Raw genomic sequence first — 13,762 nt, forward strand, 5'->3', positions numbered from 1 at the left:
GAAGACATGGCTAAGTAACTTTCTAAGGTTGTGCGGCTGGTATGTAGCAGAGCTGGTAGTTGAACACTTTGGATGCACAGTCTGGGTTTCTGCCACTCCTCTATAGTGGGGCTCCCAGGTGGCACTAGTGGTAAAGAAACCACCTGCTAATGCAGGAGACATCAGAGACACGGGATCAACCCCTGGATCGGGAAGATCCCCTGGAGAAGGGAATGGCAACCCACTCCAGCATTCTTGCTGGGAGAATCCCATGGACAGAGGAACCTGGTGGGTTATAGTCCATAGAGTCTCAGAGAGTCGGACATGACTGAAGTGACTTAGCATGCATGCACACATACTCTATAGTAACCCCTTTAGTTTAACCTAGGCAAGATTTTCTGCAGTTATATCAATGAAATGAGAAGCATGTTCCAGGAGGTCAGTATTCAGTTCTCATGGTCATGTTAGCCAAGAGGGCTAAGTTATGGGTGCCTAGGGTCATGATTTGGGAATTAGCTGTGTAATTTCTGTGATACCCAAGGACAGTCCTACTTAACATAGAGGCTCCTGATAGAAGGTATTGAAGCTGGAGGGTCATTCTTATGTTTCCCAACTAAGCCCCTGAACTGTAGGACATAGAGAACAAAATCTCTCTAGAAGTTGGTTCATTCTGCTCATCATTTACAACCACAGACACACCCTTTTCTAGGTGGCTGTACTCCTAGAAGCATTTCTAAGCATTCTGAGAATCAAGTCAAGGTAACATATTCTTTTACTGAAAAGAAAAAAACAAAGAACAAAAAAGAAGTGTCCCTTTCTGATAAACATAAAAACTCACCATGGCCAGGAAATTCCAATAAACCCCTATCCCAGACCCTGTGATTCTTGATCGAGTAATTCCCCCATTTCTACACAGCCTTTTAAGCAAGATTTAGTCAAGCTTTCCTTCCTGAAGTCTGTATTGTAGAAATAAGACATATTATTTCCCTTTTCTGGTTATAAAATTATACGATAATATTTGAAGATGTTGTTCAAAATACAACTCATCCCTGATTCCACACCCTGGAGAATCACTGATCTCTGAGTGATCCTCCTGGATTTTTAAAAGAACGTCTTTACCCAAATGGTAGCTTTTAAGATAATGCCTGACAACTGCTATCAAATGCTTAACATTTGAAAATAAATTCACAAAACACAGAAGATGAACAGATGGTCTGTGAGTTTTGTCCATTCTCTGTAGCTTTCCACCACTCTCTGCAGCATCAGACATAGAGGCGTTTGAGCCAACCCCAAGTGGGTGTATTGTCGTGGGAGGCGAGTTGTCCCCAGGCTTGAACCATACAGAGCCAGGGCTGTCTGTCTTCAGGGGCTCCACAGGAAGGCTGCACCCACAGAGGCGGTTTCAGGGCTGAGGGTGGTGCCAATAGAAGGGGTTTAAAGGCATCAAGGGTCCCTGACTGTCAGAGAGACCTAGGCTTCTTCTCATCTTGTTTCCTGGGATGATGGGGAGTCCATCTCTGACTTCACCTGCCTGGGGGCATGTCCACAATGGAAGGCTTGAGTTCAGAGTTCTAGCTTGGTCAATTTACCAGCAGTTGAGTCAAACTTTAAGTTGTGATCTGGTCCCCACCAGATGAATTCATTACTTGGGGATGCTATAACAAACGACCACAAACTGGGTGGGCTGAAACAACAGAGATGGAGCCTCTCATGGGTCTGGAGACCAAAATCAAGGTGTTGGCAGGTGGCACTCTCTCTGGAGGCTCCAGGGGAGAACCCATTCCTCACCTCTTTCAGCTCCCAGCCACTGTGTCGACATTCCTTGGCTTGTGGCCACACCCTTCTCTGCTGCATCTGTGGTCTGCTTCCTCTTTGTGTCTGTGTTATGTCCTTGTCTCCCTTATAAAGATATTTGTTGTAGCACTTAGGGCCCACCCTAGTAATCCAGGGTGATCTCTTTATCTTAGGATCCTCAATTTAATTATATCTGCAAAGAGTCTTTTTCCAAAGAAGGTGACTTTTACATATTCCAGGTTTAGGACTCAATACCTTGGTGGGAGATTGTGGAGGGGTGTCATTCTTCGGCTTACTCGACCAGATTTTCCACATCACTGCTAAAGCCCTTCTCCCACTCATCCCCTGTCTGATCCCTTATTCCTCAACAGCCCTTTATCCCAAGTACCACCCACAGACAGGACCAGCCCCCACCCTGCCTATGTCATTGGAGGGGATGTTTCTCTCTCTTCCAGTCCAGACCTCTTTCCTTCAGAAAAGCCATGCAGACCCAAATGGTTTCTATAGAGACTGGTGCTGGGCTGGTTAAGTGTATTCAGCTGAGAGTCAGCATACCAGTTTGGCTGGTAGTCCGAATCAATCATTGTGATTTTCTCTCTCATCTCTATGACGACTGCAGCAGTCAAGGTAAACTGTACCTTTGCCTCCCCCTGCACTATTGTGATGGAGAAGGCAATGGCACCCCACTCCAGTACTCTTGCCTGGCAAATCCCATGGATGCAGGAGCCTTGTAGGCTGCAGTCCACGGGGTCGCTAGGAGTCAGACATGACTGAGTGACTTCACTTTCACTTTTCACTTTCATGCGTTGGAGAAGGAAATGGCAAGCCACTCCAGTGTTCTTGCCTGGAGAATTCCAGGGACAGGGGAGCCTGGTGGGCTGCCATCTATGGGGTCGCACAGAGTCGGACACGACTGAAGCGACTTAGCAGCAGCAGCACTATTGTGATGGCTTCATTGATCTTCCTTTATCCTCACCCCTATAGACCTCTAAGGTCAACCAGATCACATCAGCCCTCTGCTTCATGTGTCTGTGGGAAGACAGGATAAAGTTCCTCTAAAGGTGTCCCATAATCCCTGAAATATATATATATAATATTTATATTATATTTATTATATTATATATACTATATTATATATAATATATAATATATTATATTTATATTAAATATATATATTTATAATTATATATATATATATATATATATGAAGCTCTAATACTTTGACCACCTAATGCAAAGAGCCGACTCATTGGAAAAGACCCTGATGCTGAAAAAGATTGAAGGCAGGAGGAGAAGAGGGCAACAGAGGATGAGATGGTTGGATGGCATTGCTGATTCAATGGACATGAGTTTGAGCAAACTCTGGGAGATGGTGAAGGACAGGGAAGCCTGGCATGCTGCACTTCATGGGTTCGCAAAGAGTCGGACACAGCTTAAGTGACTGAACAACATATGTGTGTGGCGGGGGGATTGCTGTAATGCATGGGCTCAGTAGTTATGGTACACTGGCTTAGTTGCCCTGAGATGTGGGATCTTAGTTCCCTGATTAGGGGTTGAACCTGTGTCCCCTGCATTGCAACGTGGATTCTTAACCACTGGACCACCAGGGAAATCTCAACCTATTAATATATCATCTTACATGGTAAAAGAGACGTTATGGATGCGTTAAGGATCACAAGATGGGGAGGTTATCCTGAATTATCTGGGTTGGTCCAATATAATCACAAGGAAGGCAGAAAAGTTACAAGTAAAAAAGATACAACAACAGAAGCAGAGGCTGGAGTGACGTGCTTTGAAGATTTGACAGAGGCCACGGGCCACAGGATGCAGGTGGACTCGAGAAGCTGGAAAAGGCAAGGAAATAGATGCTCTCCTAGAAGCAGCTGTCAGCTCTGTGGACAACTTTAGTCCAGGGAGACTGATTTTGGACTTGTGACCTCCAAAACTACAAGCAAATACATTGGTGTTGTTTTAAGCCACATAGTTTGTGAAAATTTGTTATAGCAGCAACAGGAAACTAATACAGTGTCCAAGGGATTCTCCCTGAACTTAGAACAAAGTTAAACTTCTCATCACTATCTACTAATACCTACAAGATCTGACCCCTGCCTTGCTCTCTGGTCCCACTTTCCTGGGTCTGGCCTTTCTCTGGTGACATGGGCTGCTTTCTGGTCTTTGGAAGCCCAGGTCTCATGCTCTGGCACTTGCTGTCCCTTCTGTCTTGAATGCTTTGCTCTGGTCCTTATCACTGACCTCAGACTACAAGGAGGTCTTGCCTGAGTGTTCGGGCTAAGCAGCTGAGGACTCAGTCATCCCCACCCTTGCCAGTCTCTTCCCACCACCCTGCTTTGTCTTCTCCATAGAAGGTATGGCTATCAGCACTGTTATTCACGATATTTAGTACGTATCCCTCTCAGAGCATCGACTGCATGAGAAGATGACCCAGGTTCCATTCCCCATCTGGAATAACATGAGTCCTAAAGAGAGATGCAATGAATGAATGAAAGAAATCAATATGAATGAATCTATTCATTCATATTCAGGTCTAGTGATTTCTCTCTGCAGTCATGGGATGCCTGATAAAGTTTCAGCCTTTGTAGCATAATAATGAGAAGCGCATCCTCAAGCCCAGGTTTGAGCAAAGAGATGAGGAGGATGAGATCTGGGGGCTTCTTCTGCTGGCTCCTCTCTCCATTCAAAGTTTCCTCCCCCTTCACATCATATTTTAAAATATTTTCACCTTCTTTCCATCTAAGTCTTTCCCTGTGCTCTGTTCACTTACAGCTAGTAGAATTTCCTGAAGATGATCTTGGGGTCAAATATCCCCAAGAGCTCCTCAAACTAAAGTTTCACAGTGCCTTTCAGCTTTCTGATGCCCGATTAGGGCAGAGATGTGAATCCAATGTTGCTTGTGTTTAGGGGGATTAAAGGAAACTAAAAGAGTTAAGTCAAGGTTGTATATTGTCACCCTGCTTATTTAACTTATATGCAGAGTACATCATGTGAAATGCCGGGTTGGATGAAGCACAAGCTGCAATCAAGGTTGCCGGGAGAAATATCAATAACCTCAGATATGCAGATGACACCGTCCTTATGGCAAAAAGTGAAGAACTAAAGAGCCTCTTGATGAAAGTGAAAGAGGAGAGTGAAAAAGTTGGCTTAAAGCTCAGCATTCAGAAACTAAGATCATGGCATCTGGTCCCATCACTTCATGGCAAATAGATGGGGAAACAATGGAAACAGTGAGAGACTTTATTTTGTGTGTGTGTGTGGGGGGCGGGGCTCCAAAATCACTGCAGATGGTGACTTCAACCATGAAATTAAAAGATGCTTACTCCTTGGAAGAAAAGCTATGACCAACCTAGACAGCATATTTAAAAGCAGAGACATTACTTTGCCAACAAAGGCCCATCTAGCCAAGGCTATGGTTTTTCCAGTGGTCATGTATGGATGTGAGAGTTAGACTATAAAGAAAGCTGAGTGCTGAAGAATTGATGCTTTTGAACTGTGGTGTTGGAGAAGACTCTTGAGAGTTCCTTGGACTGCAAGGAGATCCAACCAGTCCATCCTAAAGGAAATCAGTCCTGAATATTCATTGGAAGGACTGATGCTGACACTGAAACTCCAACACTTTGGCCAACTGATGCAAAGAACTGACTCATTGGACAAGACCCTGATGCTGGGGAAGACTGAAGGCAGGAAGATATGAGGATGCCAGAGGATGAGATGGTTGGACGGCATCACTGATGCGACGGACACGATTTTGATTAGGTTCCAGAAGTTGGTGAGGGACAGGGAAGCCTGGCGTGCTGCCGTCCATGGGGTCGCAAAGAGTTGAACATGACTGAGCAACCGAACTGAACTGAGCCTCTATTTTGAGACTAAGGGTGCTTCTACTCTGTGGGATTAAATAAGTGTGATTTATGTTTTATTTATGAAGGACTCAAAACTTTTGATGCAAGAAAAAAAAAAAATAATATTCATTAAGATGAATGGTGACAGCCTGGCCACCCACACTGGCTCAGAAACTCCTGGTCAGAGAAAGGATGGTCATAGTGCTTCCTCCCCACCTTCACTGCACCTCTAAGGAGGGGGTTGGTCTGGTTGATCAAGATCGAGTACATCCATTGGACACAGTGCTAAGACCTCCCCACCTTTGTCTTTCATTGCTGTTGTTCAGTTGCTAACTCATGTCTGACTCTTTGCAACCCCATGGGTTGCAGCATGCCAGGTTCCTCTGTCCTCCGCTATCTCCCAGAGTTTGCTCAAATTCCTGTCCATTGAGTCTATGATGCTATCTAACCATCTCATCCTCAGCTGCCTCCTTCTCCTGTTGCCTTCAATCTTTCCCAGCATGAGGGTCTTTTCCAATGAGTCCCTGTCCCATATTACATCTCTTAGAGCAAGGGTCCTCAACCTTCTGCCTGATGTGGAACTGATGTAATAATAATAGAAATAAAGTGTACAAATAATGTAATGCGCTTGAATCCCTCAAAGCCATCCCCTACCACTGGGCCAGTGAAAAAATTGTCTTCCATGAAACCAGTCCATGGTACCAAAAAGGTTGGGAACTGCTGTATTAGAGGATACTCTTTATACTCATGTGGTAGTATATGATATGACTTCCAGTGGTCTCTGCCTCACTCATGTATGTCCTTATGTCCTTCTTCTTAAGAGCAGACCGGACCTAATGACTTGTTTGTAGTGAAGAATACAGCAAATAATGTACTATCACTTGTGTGATTAATTTACAAAAGAATGGAACTTCCCTCTTACTGATATTCTTCCTACATTGCTTTCTAAGCTTGTGCACCTTGATGAAGCAAGCCAACATTTTGGAAAGACCCACTTGGCAAAGAACTGAGGGCAGCCTCCAGCTAACAGCAAGTGAGGAACTGAGGTTATCAGTCTGAGAGCTTGCAAGTAACTGAATCTTGCCAACAACCATGTAAGCAAGCTTAGAAGTGGATGTTTCCCTAGTTGAACCTTCACAGAAGATCATAATCCCAGTCAAAACCTTGACTGAAACTTATAAGGCTTTCTGAAGCAGAGAACCCCACTAAACTGTGCCTGAACTCCCAACCCACAGAAATTATGACCTAGTAAATATGGGCTTCCCCGATGGCTCATTGGGTAAAGAATTTGCCTGCAATGCAGGATACACAGGAGATGTGGGTTTGATCTCTGGGTTGAGAAGTTCCCCTGGAGGAGGAAATGGCAACCCACTCCAGTATTTTTGCCTGAAAAATCCTATGGACAGAGAAGCCTGGCGGTCTATAGTCCAAAGGGTCATAAAGAGTCAGACACAACTGAGTGCGTGCGCGCACACACATACATACACACACAAATATGTCTTAAGTGTTAAGTTTGGGGTAACTTGTTAACAGCAATAGATACAAAACACAACCCACCTGATAGGAATTCTCCACGCAATCCAGATCACCTTAGGGTTAGGATCCCACGTTGGGGTATGAAGTCAAATCTTCCAATAGTGATCAACTTTTCATCTACTAGGCATTTTCTTCTATTCATATATTTCTCTCACGGATTGGCTGAAAACAGAATTGAATGTTCTTGCGTCTTTTGTCCAAATACCATTGTAATCTCACCCTGACATCTGGCCTGATATTGGCAGACCATATGCTAGGAAGACTAGCATTTTATGGGACAAAACCCATAATGGATTGAGTGTGGTTCAGTCATTGGCTGAGATGTCTGGACTGCAAACCTTTATTGTTTGGGGAAATCAGGACTCACTTTTGGAACCACCATTGCTTGTCTGGGCTCCCCAGGTGGCGTTAGTGGAAGAACCCACCTGCCGATGCAGGAGACATAAAAGACATGGGTTTGATCCCTGGGATGGGAAGATCTCATGGAGGAGAGCATGGCAACCCACTCCAGTATTCTTGCCTGGAGAATCTCACAGACAGAGGAGTCTGGTGGGCTACAGTCCCTACAGCCACACAGAGTCAGACACAACTGAAGCGACTTAGCAGCAGCATTGCTTGTCTAGGATGTGATGACAGCAGAATTCCATGTGTCAAAGCAGTCTCACATCAAAGCCAGCACAGATACAAGACCTGAGCTATCTGGCTTTCAGATTTGGAGAGCTAGAGATTGATAGGCGGTAGTGGATTGGGTGTCCCAGATTGGGTTATCATTTAGCTTGTTTTCCATTCCTCCCTGAATTCTCCAGCATCTCAGTGTGTATGTGACTTGAGAAAAAGAATCAAGGCAGGAGTAACACGTGAATACTGCAGAATTTTGTCCTCATGGGTATGAAGAACCTATTGTACCAGCTCTCATGCTGACTCATTACCCAATTAACAAGCCTGAACTCTAGCACTGTGTCTGTATGTTGAGACTGAAGAGACAGAGTTTTGGTGATCTAAGTGGCCTGACCATGGTACAGCCCGAGATGTTTCCGGCAATTTCTTGATCCCATCTACCTTAACTCTTAGAAGCCCCTAAGTTCACAAATGGTGCCACTGATGGACTCTGCGGTAGATACAAAGCTGGCCATACATTTCCCCATCATTCGATTTGCCTTTGCAATGTGTTTTTGTAGTGCCTCCCATCCAAAAGTGGAGTCCATTTCTCCACCCCTTGAATTTCCCTTATGGAGAAGCAGCAACCATGACATAAGATGAGCCTTCAAAAGTGCTTGTGCACTGGGGTTTGCTTCCCACTGCTGCTCTTCAGTGGTCCTCAAAACCACCCTATGAGGAAAGCTATGTTCTACCCCGCATGTGTGCTAAATCGCTTCAGTCATGTCTGACTCTTTGCGAGCCCATGGACTGTAGCCCGCCAGGCTCCTCTGTCCATGGAACTCTTCAGGCAAGAATACTGGAGTGGGTTGCCATGCCTTCCTCCAGGGGATCTTCCTGACTCAGGGATCGAACCCATGTCTCCTGCATCTCCTGCACTGCAGGCAGATTCTTTACCCCCTGAGCCACTTGGGAAGCCCCATGTTCTACCCTGCTGGAGGGTAAATAGAGAACATGGAGCAAAACCAAACCATTCCAACTGAGCCATCTCTAGACCGGCCAGTCTGTCAAACACTGTATATGTGAGTGAGGTCATCCTAGACCATCAAGTCACCAGCTGTCCTTCTAGCTGACTGAACATACACAGGCAAGTCCATCAGAGATGAGCTGGGATGGCCAGACCAGAAAAATCATCACTGTGAGTTAAACAAATGGTTGGTTTTTTTTTAAAGACACTAAGCATTGAAGTGGTTTGTCACTCAAATAATTGATCTTGTATCATGTGTACGTTTCCACCAACTCATCTTCTTGATGGATTTTGAGTCCCTGGAAGGCCAAGACTATAATTCATCTGAAGGTCAAATTCACGCTCTTGTCTTTGGTGGTGAACTTGGCAATGGGGACCTCTGTGGACCACATGCAATGACAAGGGAGTCATTCCTTTAATTTTTTCTCAGTATTGACCAGTCTCTCATACATCACCAACCTTAAGGAATCTTTGGGGCTACTCTAAATTTCCATCTTCAGAGAATCCACCATTGTAGTTTGTCTCCTCAGAACACATTCCCCTTGTTCCAAGAACAGCTTCTGAAATTTTTATTTAGAGAGTGGTCCCTCACCCCGTCTCGGTTAATGTGGTTTGGGTGGCACTCTACCCATAGCGCCAGGGGTGCAGCTCATGGTGCATGTGGCAGCAGTCTCCAAGATGACACCTAGAGGCCCTCACTTCCTGGAACTCTCACCTTGTATAAGACCCTCCCCAGAGTATGGGCTGGGCTTACGGGCTTGCTTCTGAAGAACATAAACCAGTAATACGATGAGATGTCACTTCTGAGACTGGGTTGCCACTGAGATTAGATGGCTTCCAGATTAGACTCTCACTTGATTCATTTTCCCTGGGGAAGCCAGCTACCATGTCCAAAGACACAGTTCCTAGGCAGCTGCTTATCTGGCTAGAAACAGAGGCTGTCAGCATCATGAGATTAAGCTTGTAGTGAATCCCATGTCCCCCAGTGGAGCCTTCATACGTAATGCAATCCTGGCCAACAGCTTAACTGCAACCTTATAAGAGGCCACACCAACCAGATTCTTGCCCACAGACAAGAATGTTGTGTAATAAATGTTTGCTGTTTCAAAGTTTTGGAGTAACTTGTTACACGGCAGTAGATAACTAATACAGTTTAGGCTTGACCAATCAAAATAGCCTACCCACGACCTCTCTCCACCCCAGATACAGGGCTTGGTTCAGGGATGTACACGGGACCAGGCAGAGCCAGTCAGAGGAAACTGCAGGGCTCTTACAGGAGCTCCCACTCCTATTTCACTGGATGCGAGCCCAGGAAGATGAAAGGCTAGAACTTCTTCAGTCTTCTTGTGCCTGTGTGTAGAAAGTCTTGAACTGTCTTGTTGGTCTCTATATCCCCAGCACCCAGAACTATGCCTGGTTCAGAGCTCGTGGTCAGTTATTTATGAAATGAAAGGCTGGTTTATATCCAGCAGAGGGAGGAAATATGCAGGGCTGGCAAGAAATATGGAGGAATCAGAAGTAGCAATAGCAACTTCTGTAATATCATCTTAAATGGAACATGCCATCACACATCTATAGCAATTCACATATTTTTGTTTTCTGAATGTGATGCACTGAACATAGTTTCTTCTTTAAGTTAGCTTTACCTGATGTAACTGGCAGTGTTCCTGAAATTCTGCAGAGTACACTAGAATCAGTGGTTTCACTGTATCTGCCCAATGCCCATTTCCTGGGGGTCTTCCAAGGAAGGAGGAGATAAATAAAGTCTGTTGAGTCATGATGAACTTGCAGTGACAGATCTGCTCTTTTCCGCAACCCCATGGCATTAGCAGCTTCAAAGGCAGGTGTTATCGATTGGATTACTACAGCTTTCAAAAAGAAAACAGAAGCCTGATTTCATTCAGAGAAGAAGGTGTCAAGCTCATACCCAGTGTGATTCACTAACATGCCACTTTGATCTCAGAGAATGGGTCTCCTTATCATGCCAACAGCTTTTAGAAGCGATCTCCCTTATTTATTTCCCTTCTCTTCTGGCTTCATTGGACAAGTATGGCTGTTGAGAAAAGGGTAAACCCCTGTTTGTTTTGTCTGTTGCAGATATGGAACTAGCAGAAAATATTACAAGGTAAGCAGTTTCACAAATGCGAGTGACATCCTCATAGACCACAGAAGTGTTCTGTCCTGATGCCAACCTTCCTGTTGACTTTTGTCATGAAACTGTATCATGTATTTTGTGTTTGAGGACTGACTACATACCAACCACTCAACTGGATGACTGGCCAGATACCCTAATTATGGGCACAGGAAAGTATTATGGTCATGAAACCTATGACTGGCAAATAGCAGAGATCTTTACCTCAAAGGGCCACAGCATCCAGGAAGTGGATGAGAATGTAGGACAATAGAGAGTGGTGGAGACTGTGGTAAAATGAGAGGATGCACTGCTTTTAAAGAGATGGCCATTTCTCAGTTCTGTTGAATTATTTCCACATGGAAATATAGGCCCAGTGCTGCCAGTCTTCTGATTTTTTTTCAACTGAATCTGAAAGTCCAGAAATCTACAGAAAAATTCCATTTTTTAATGTTGACAACAATTTCAATTAAATGAAATTCTGTGCAAGTGAAACGAAACTCATCTATGGGATCAGGCTATGACTTCCCAGTTTGTAACCCCTGCACCAGACTGTATTTAAAAGCAGACATGTAAACAAGAGTTGGCATATATTAACTCAGTTTAATCGTATCAATTCTTAAACAAAAAATTTCCTCCAAGAGACAATAGTTCACAGTAACTGCAAAGCTTACTCACAATTTTTAAAAATACCAGTCATGCTTAGCATTCAAGGGGGATATTATAGGATAACTGTAAAAACTTTTACCAGGAACATTAGCTTCTGACTTTAAAAATTACAAATACTGAAGCATTTTGGTATCAGACACATTAGTTTTGACATCGTCTGTTTGTTTGATGAGTTTCTGGAAGTTTGGAAAATTGTACCTCTAATACTGGATAAAGCGCTTATTCTAAACTAAACATTTTCAGATGTAGAAAACAAACTAGCAAGCTACACATACAAAGAAAAGCCCTCTAGGACAAGCTCTCCATGTGTGGAATGCCAGCATATGCACCATGAATCCTGGAAGACTAGAATTGATACATACACTTGGCCTGAAGTCTTACACTCCAGGCTTACAATGGAGTTTGCATTCACCTACACATTAATGACAAACTCTGGGTTAGTATAGGAGAAGCCAGCAAATTCATTTTGGTCCAAGTTCATGATGAAGAGTTTATCAGTAGGCGTGAGTTCCACAGGCTGTCTGGTGAACTCTTTGTCGAAATTGGAGGTGTCTCGCTTGTCTCTCTGTCAAATGGAAAGCAAACACATTAACATGGCATAAGGAGGAGGAAATGTGACCGAGACATGCCAGTTATTGGGAAGCTGATGACGTCTCATGGGCAGAGTCGGGAGAAGCCCTGTGCTGACCGGTTTTAGCAGCTGCACTGCAATACTATTCCCTAGCTTTCATTTCACATCGTATGTTGGCTTCTGGAGAGAAGACTTCGTGGAAATTTTCTAAGAAAGGAAATGAGACATTGACTTTCTTTAAGGATTGCCAGAAAATATGGTGTGTGTATGTGTCTGTTGTTTTCTTCGGCTTTGAGATGAGTTGGAATCTACCTCTTACAAGGTATAATGTCATAGAAATAGTCATGCGGTAGAGCGTCCAGGAGAAAATCATTCAAGAGCGCCCCCTGTGGCTAGGAGGCTTCTTTCTTTAAAAAGGAGAAGAGCTCACAACCACTCATCCCCAGAAGGCAGAGTGGCAAGAATGGGGACATCACATCACTGCTCAACGAAAGGAGGGGATCACTATCCATCCCACATTCCCTGGTGCAATCGAGGCTTTGAAGGGATGCTCAGAAATCCAACCACAGACTAGAATCTGAGTCTTCATCAGCCAGAGGTTCTTCTGATGATCATCAGAGATCTTCTGATGATGCATCTGGTTAACAAACTCAGTCTGGAAAGACAGTCTTAAAATATTCCATTCTCCTAGTTAGTCTGGAGTTTCATTTTGGGGGGGTGGGGGTGCGGAGGGGACATCAGTCTCCAGTTTACTAAATATAGTTTGGGCCAAGTTTCACCAGGGAATGTCAGAGTGTGGGCTCATGAAAAGATCTCACATCTGTATGATGCTCTCACCTCTTCAGGGTCCTTTCCAGCCTATGATCTTCCCATCTTCACCACCCACCTGGGGGCAGGTAGAGCTCCTTGCCCCAGTGCTCTGACATATGAGAAAACTGAGGCACAGGAAGGTAAAGTGACTTGCCCAAGATTGCACAGCGGGGTGGTGACTTTTACCTGACCACACGATTCCCAGTTAGGCTTCATCTTGGCCTCTCTGACTGGGGGACAGTTTGATGGCTGGTGTATTGCAAGGACAACCAAGGATAACACATGGGTTTCACTGGTACTGGGCAGGTTACCTGGCTGAAGCCAGAGTGGTGTCAGATTGTCAAGAAGGGAGAGAACTGACTGATTTGCTAGAGTTTGGCTGATCATTATCTCTGCTTTAGGTTTAACCCCTAAAGGGCACTGACTGACAAGGATTTCTCATTGCTGGCCTCATTGCCCTTTGCAAAATGCCTCTCACAAGAATGCCTTCTTTTTGACTACTCCACTGAGACGGGTAAAATGTTCCTACGAAGTTCCCCACTTACTCTTGTGGTGTATGTGTGGGGGTGTGGAGTGAGGGGAATATGAGGAATTCAATTCAGTAGGTGTGGTCAGAGGGGAGTGAGCTGAAGATAGTGGTGGAGCTGATTTTTGGGTGGTAGGCATCTCCTGCCATGCCCCACCCACTCTACTTTTTTCTCGTCCTGCCAGCTGCCAGCCTGTCCTGTGCTGTCCCAGGCACTGAATGCATTCTTTCCTGTGTTCAGAGAAAGGCTTGAATGCCAGCTTTTCCT

General features: G+C 44.6%; 1 protein-coding gene across 1 annotated transcript in view; it reads right to left on the reverse strand.

Moving 5' to 3' along the window:
* Window positions 1-11,501: 11,501 nt before the first annotated feature.
* The window catches only part of PRKCB (protein kinase C beta), a 374,767-nt gene continuing 372,506 nt past the window's right edge, over window positions 11,502-13,762 (reverse strand). The window contains exon 17 of the mRNA XM_070362076.1: window positions 11,502-12,152. Within this exon, the coding sequence (XP_070218177.1) occupies window positions 12,000-12,152 (153 nt within the window). The 3' untranslated portion in view covers window positions 11,502-11,999. The remainder of the gene's footprint in view (window positions 12,153-13,762) is intronic.

The sequence above is a fragment of the Bos mutus genome, chromosome 25 (assembly GCF_027580195.1).
Source record: "Bos mutus isolate GX-2022 chromosome 25, NWIPB_WYAK_1.1, whole genome shotgun sequence".
Taxonomy (NCBI): Eukaryota; Metazoa; Chordata; class Mammalia; order Artiodactyla; family Bovidae; genus Bos; species Bos mutus.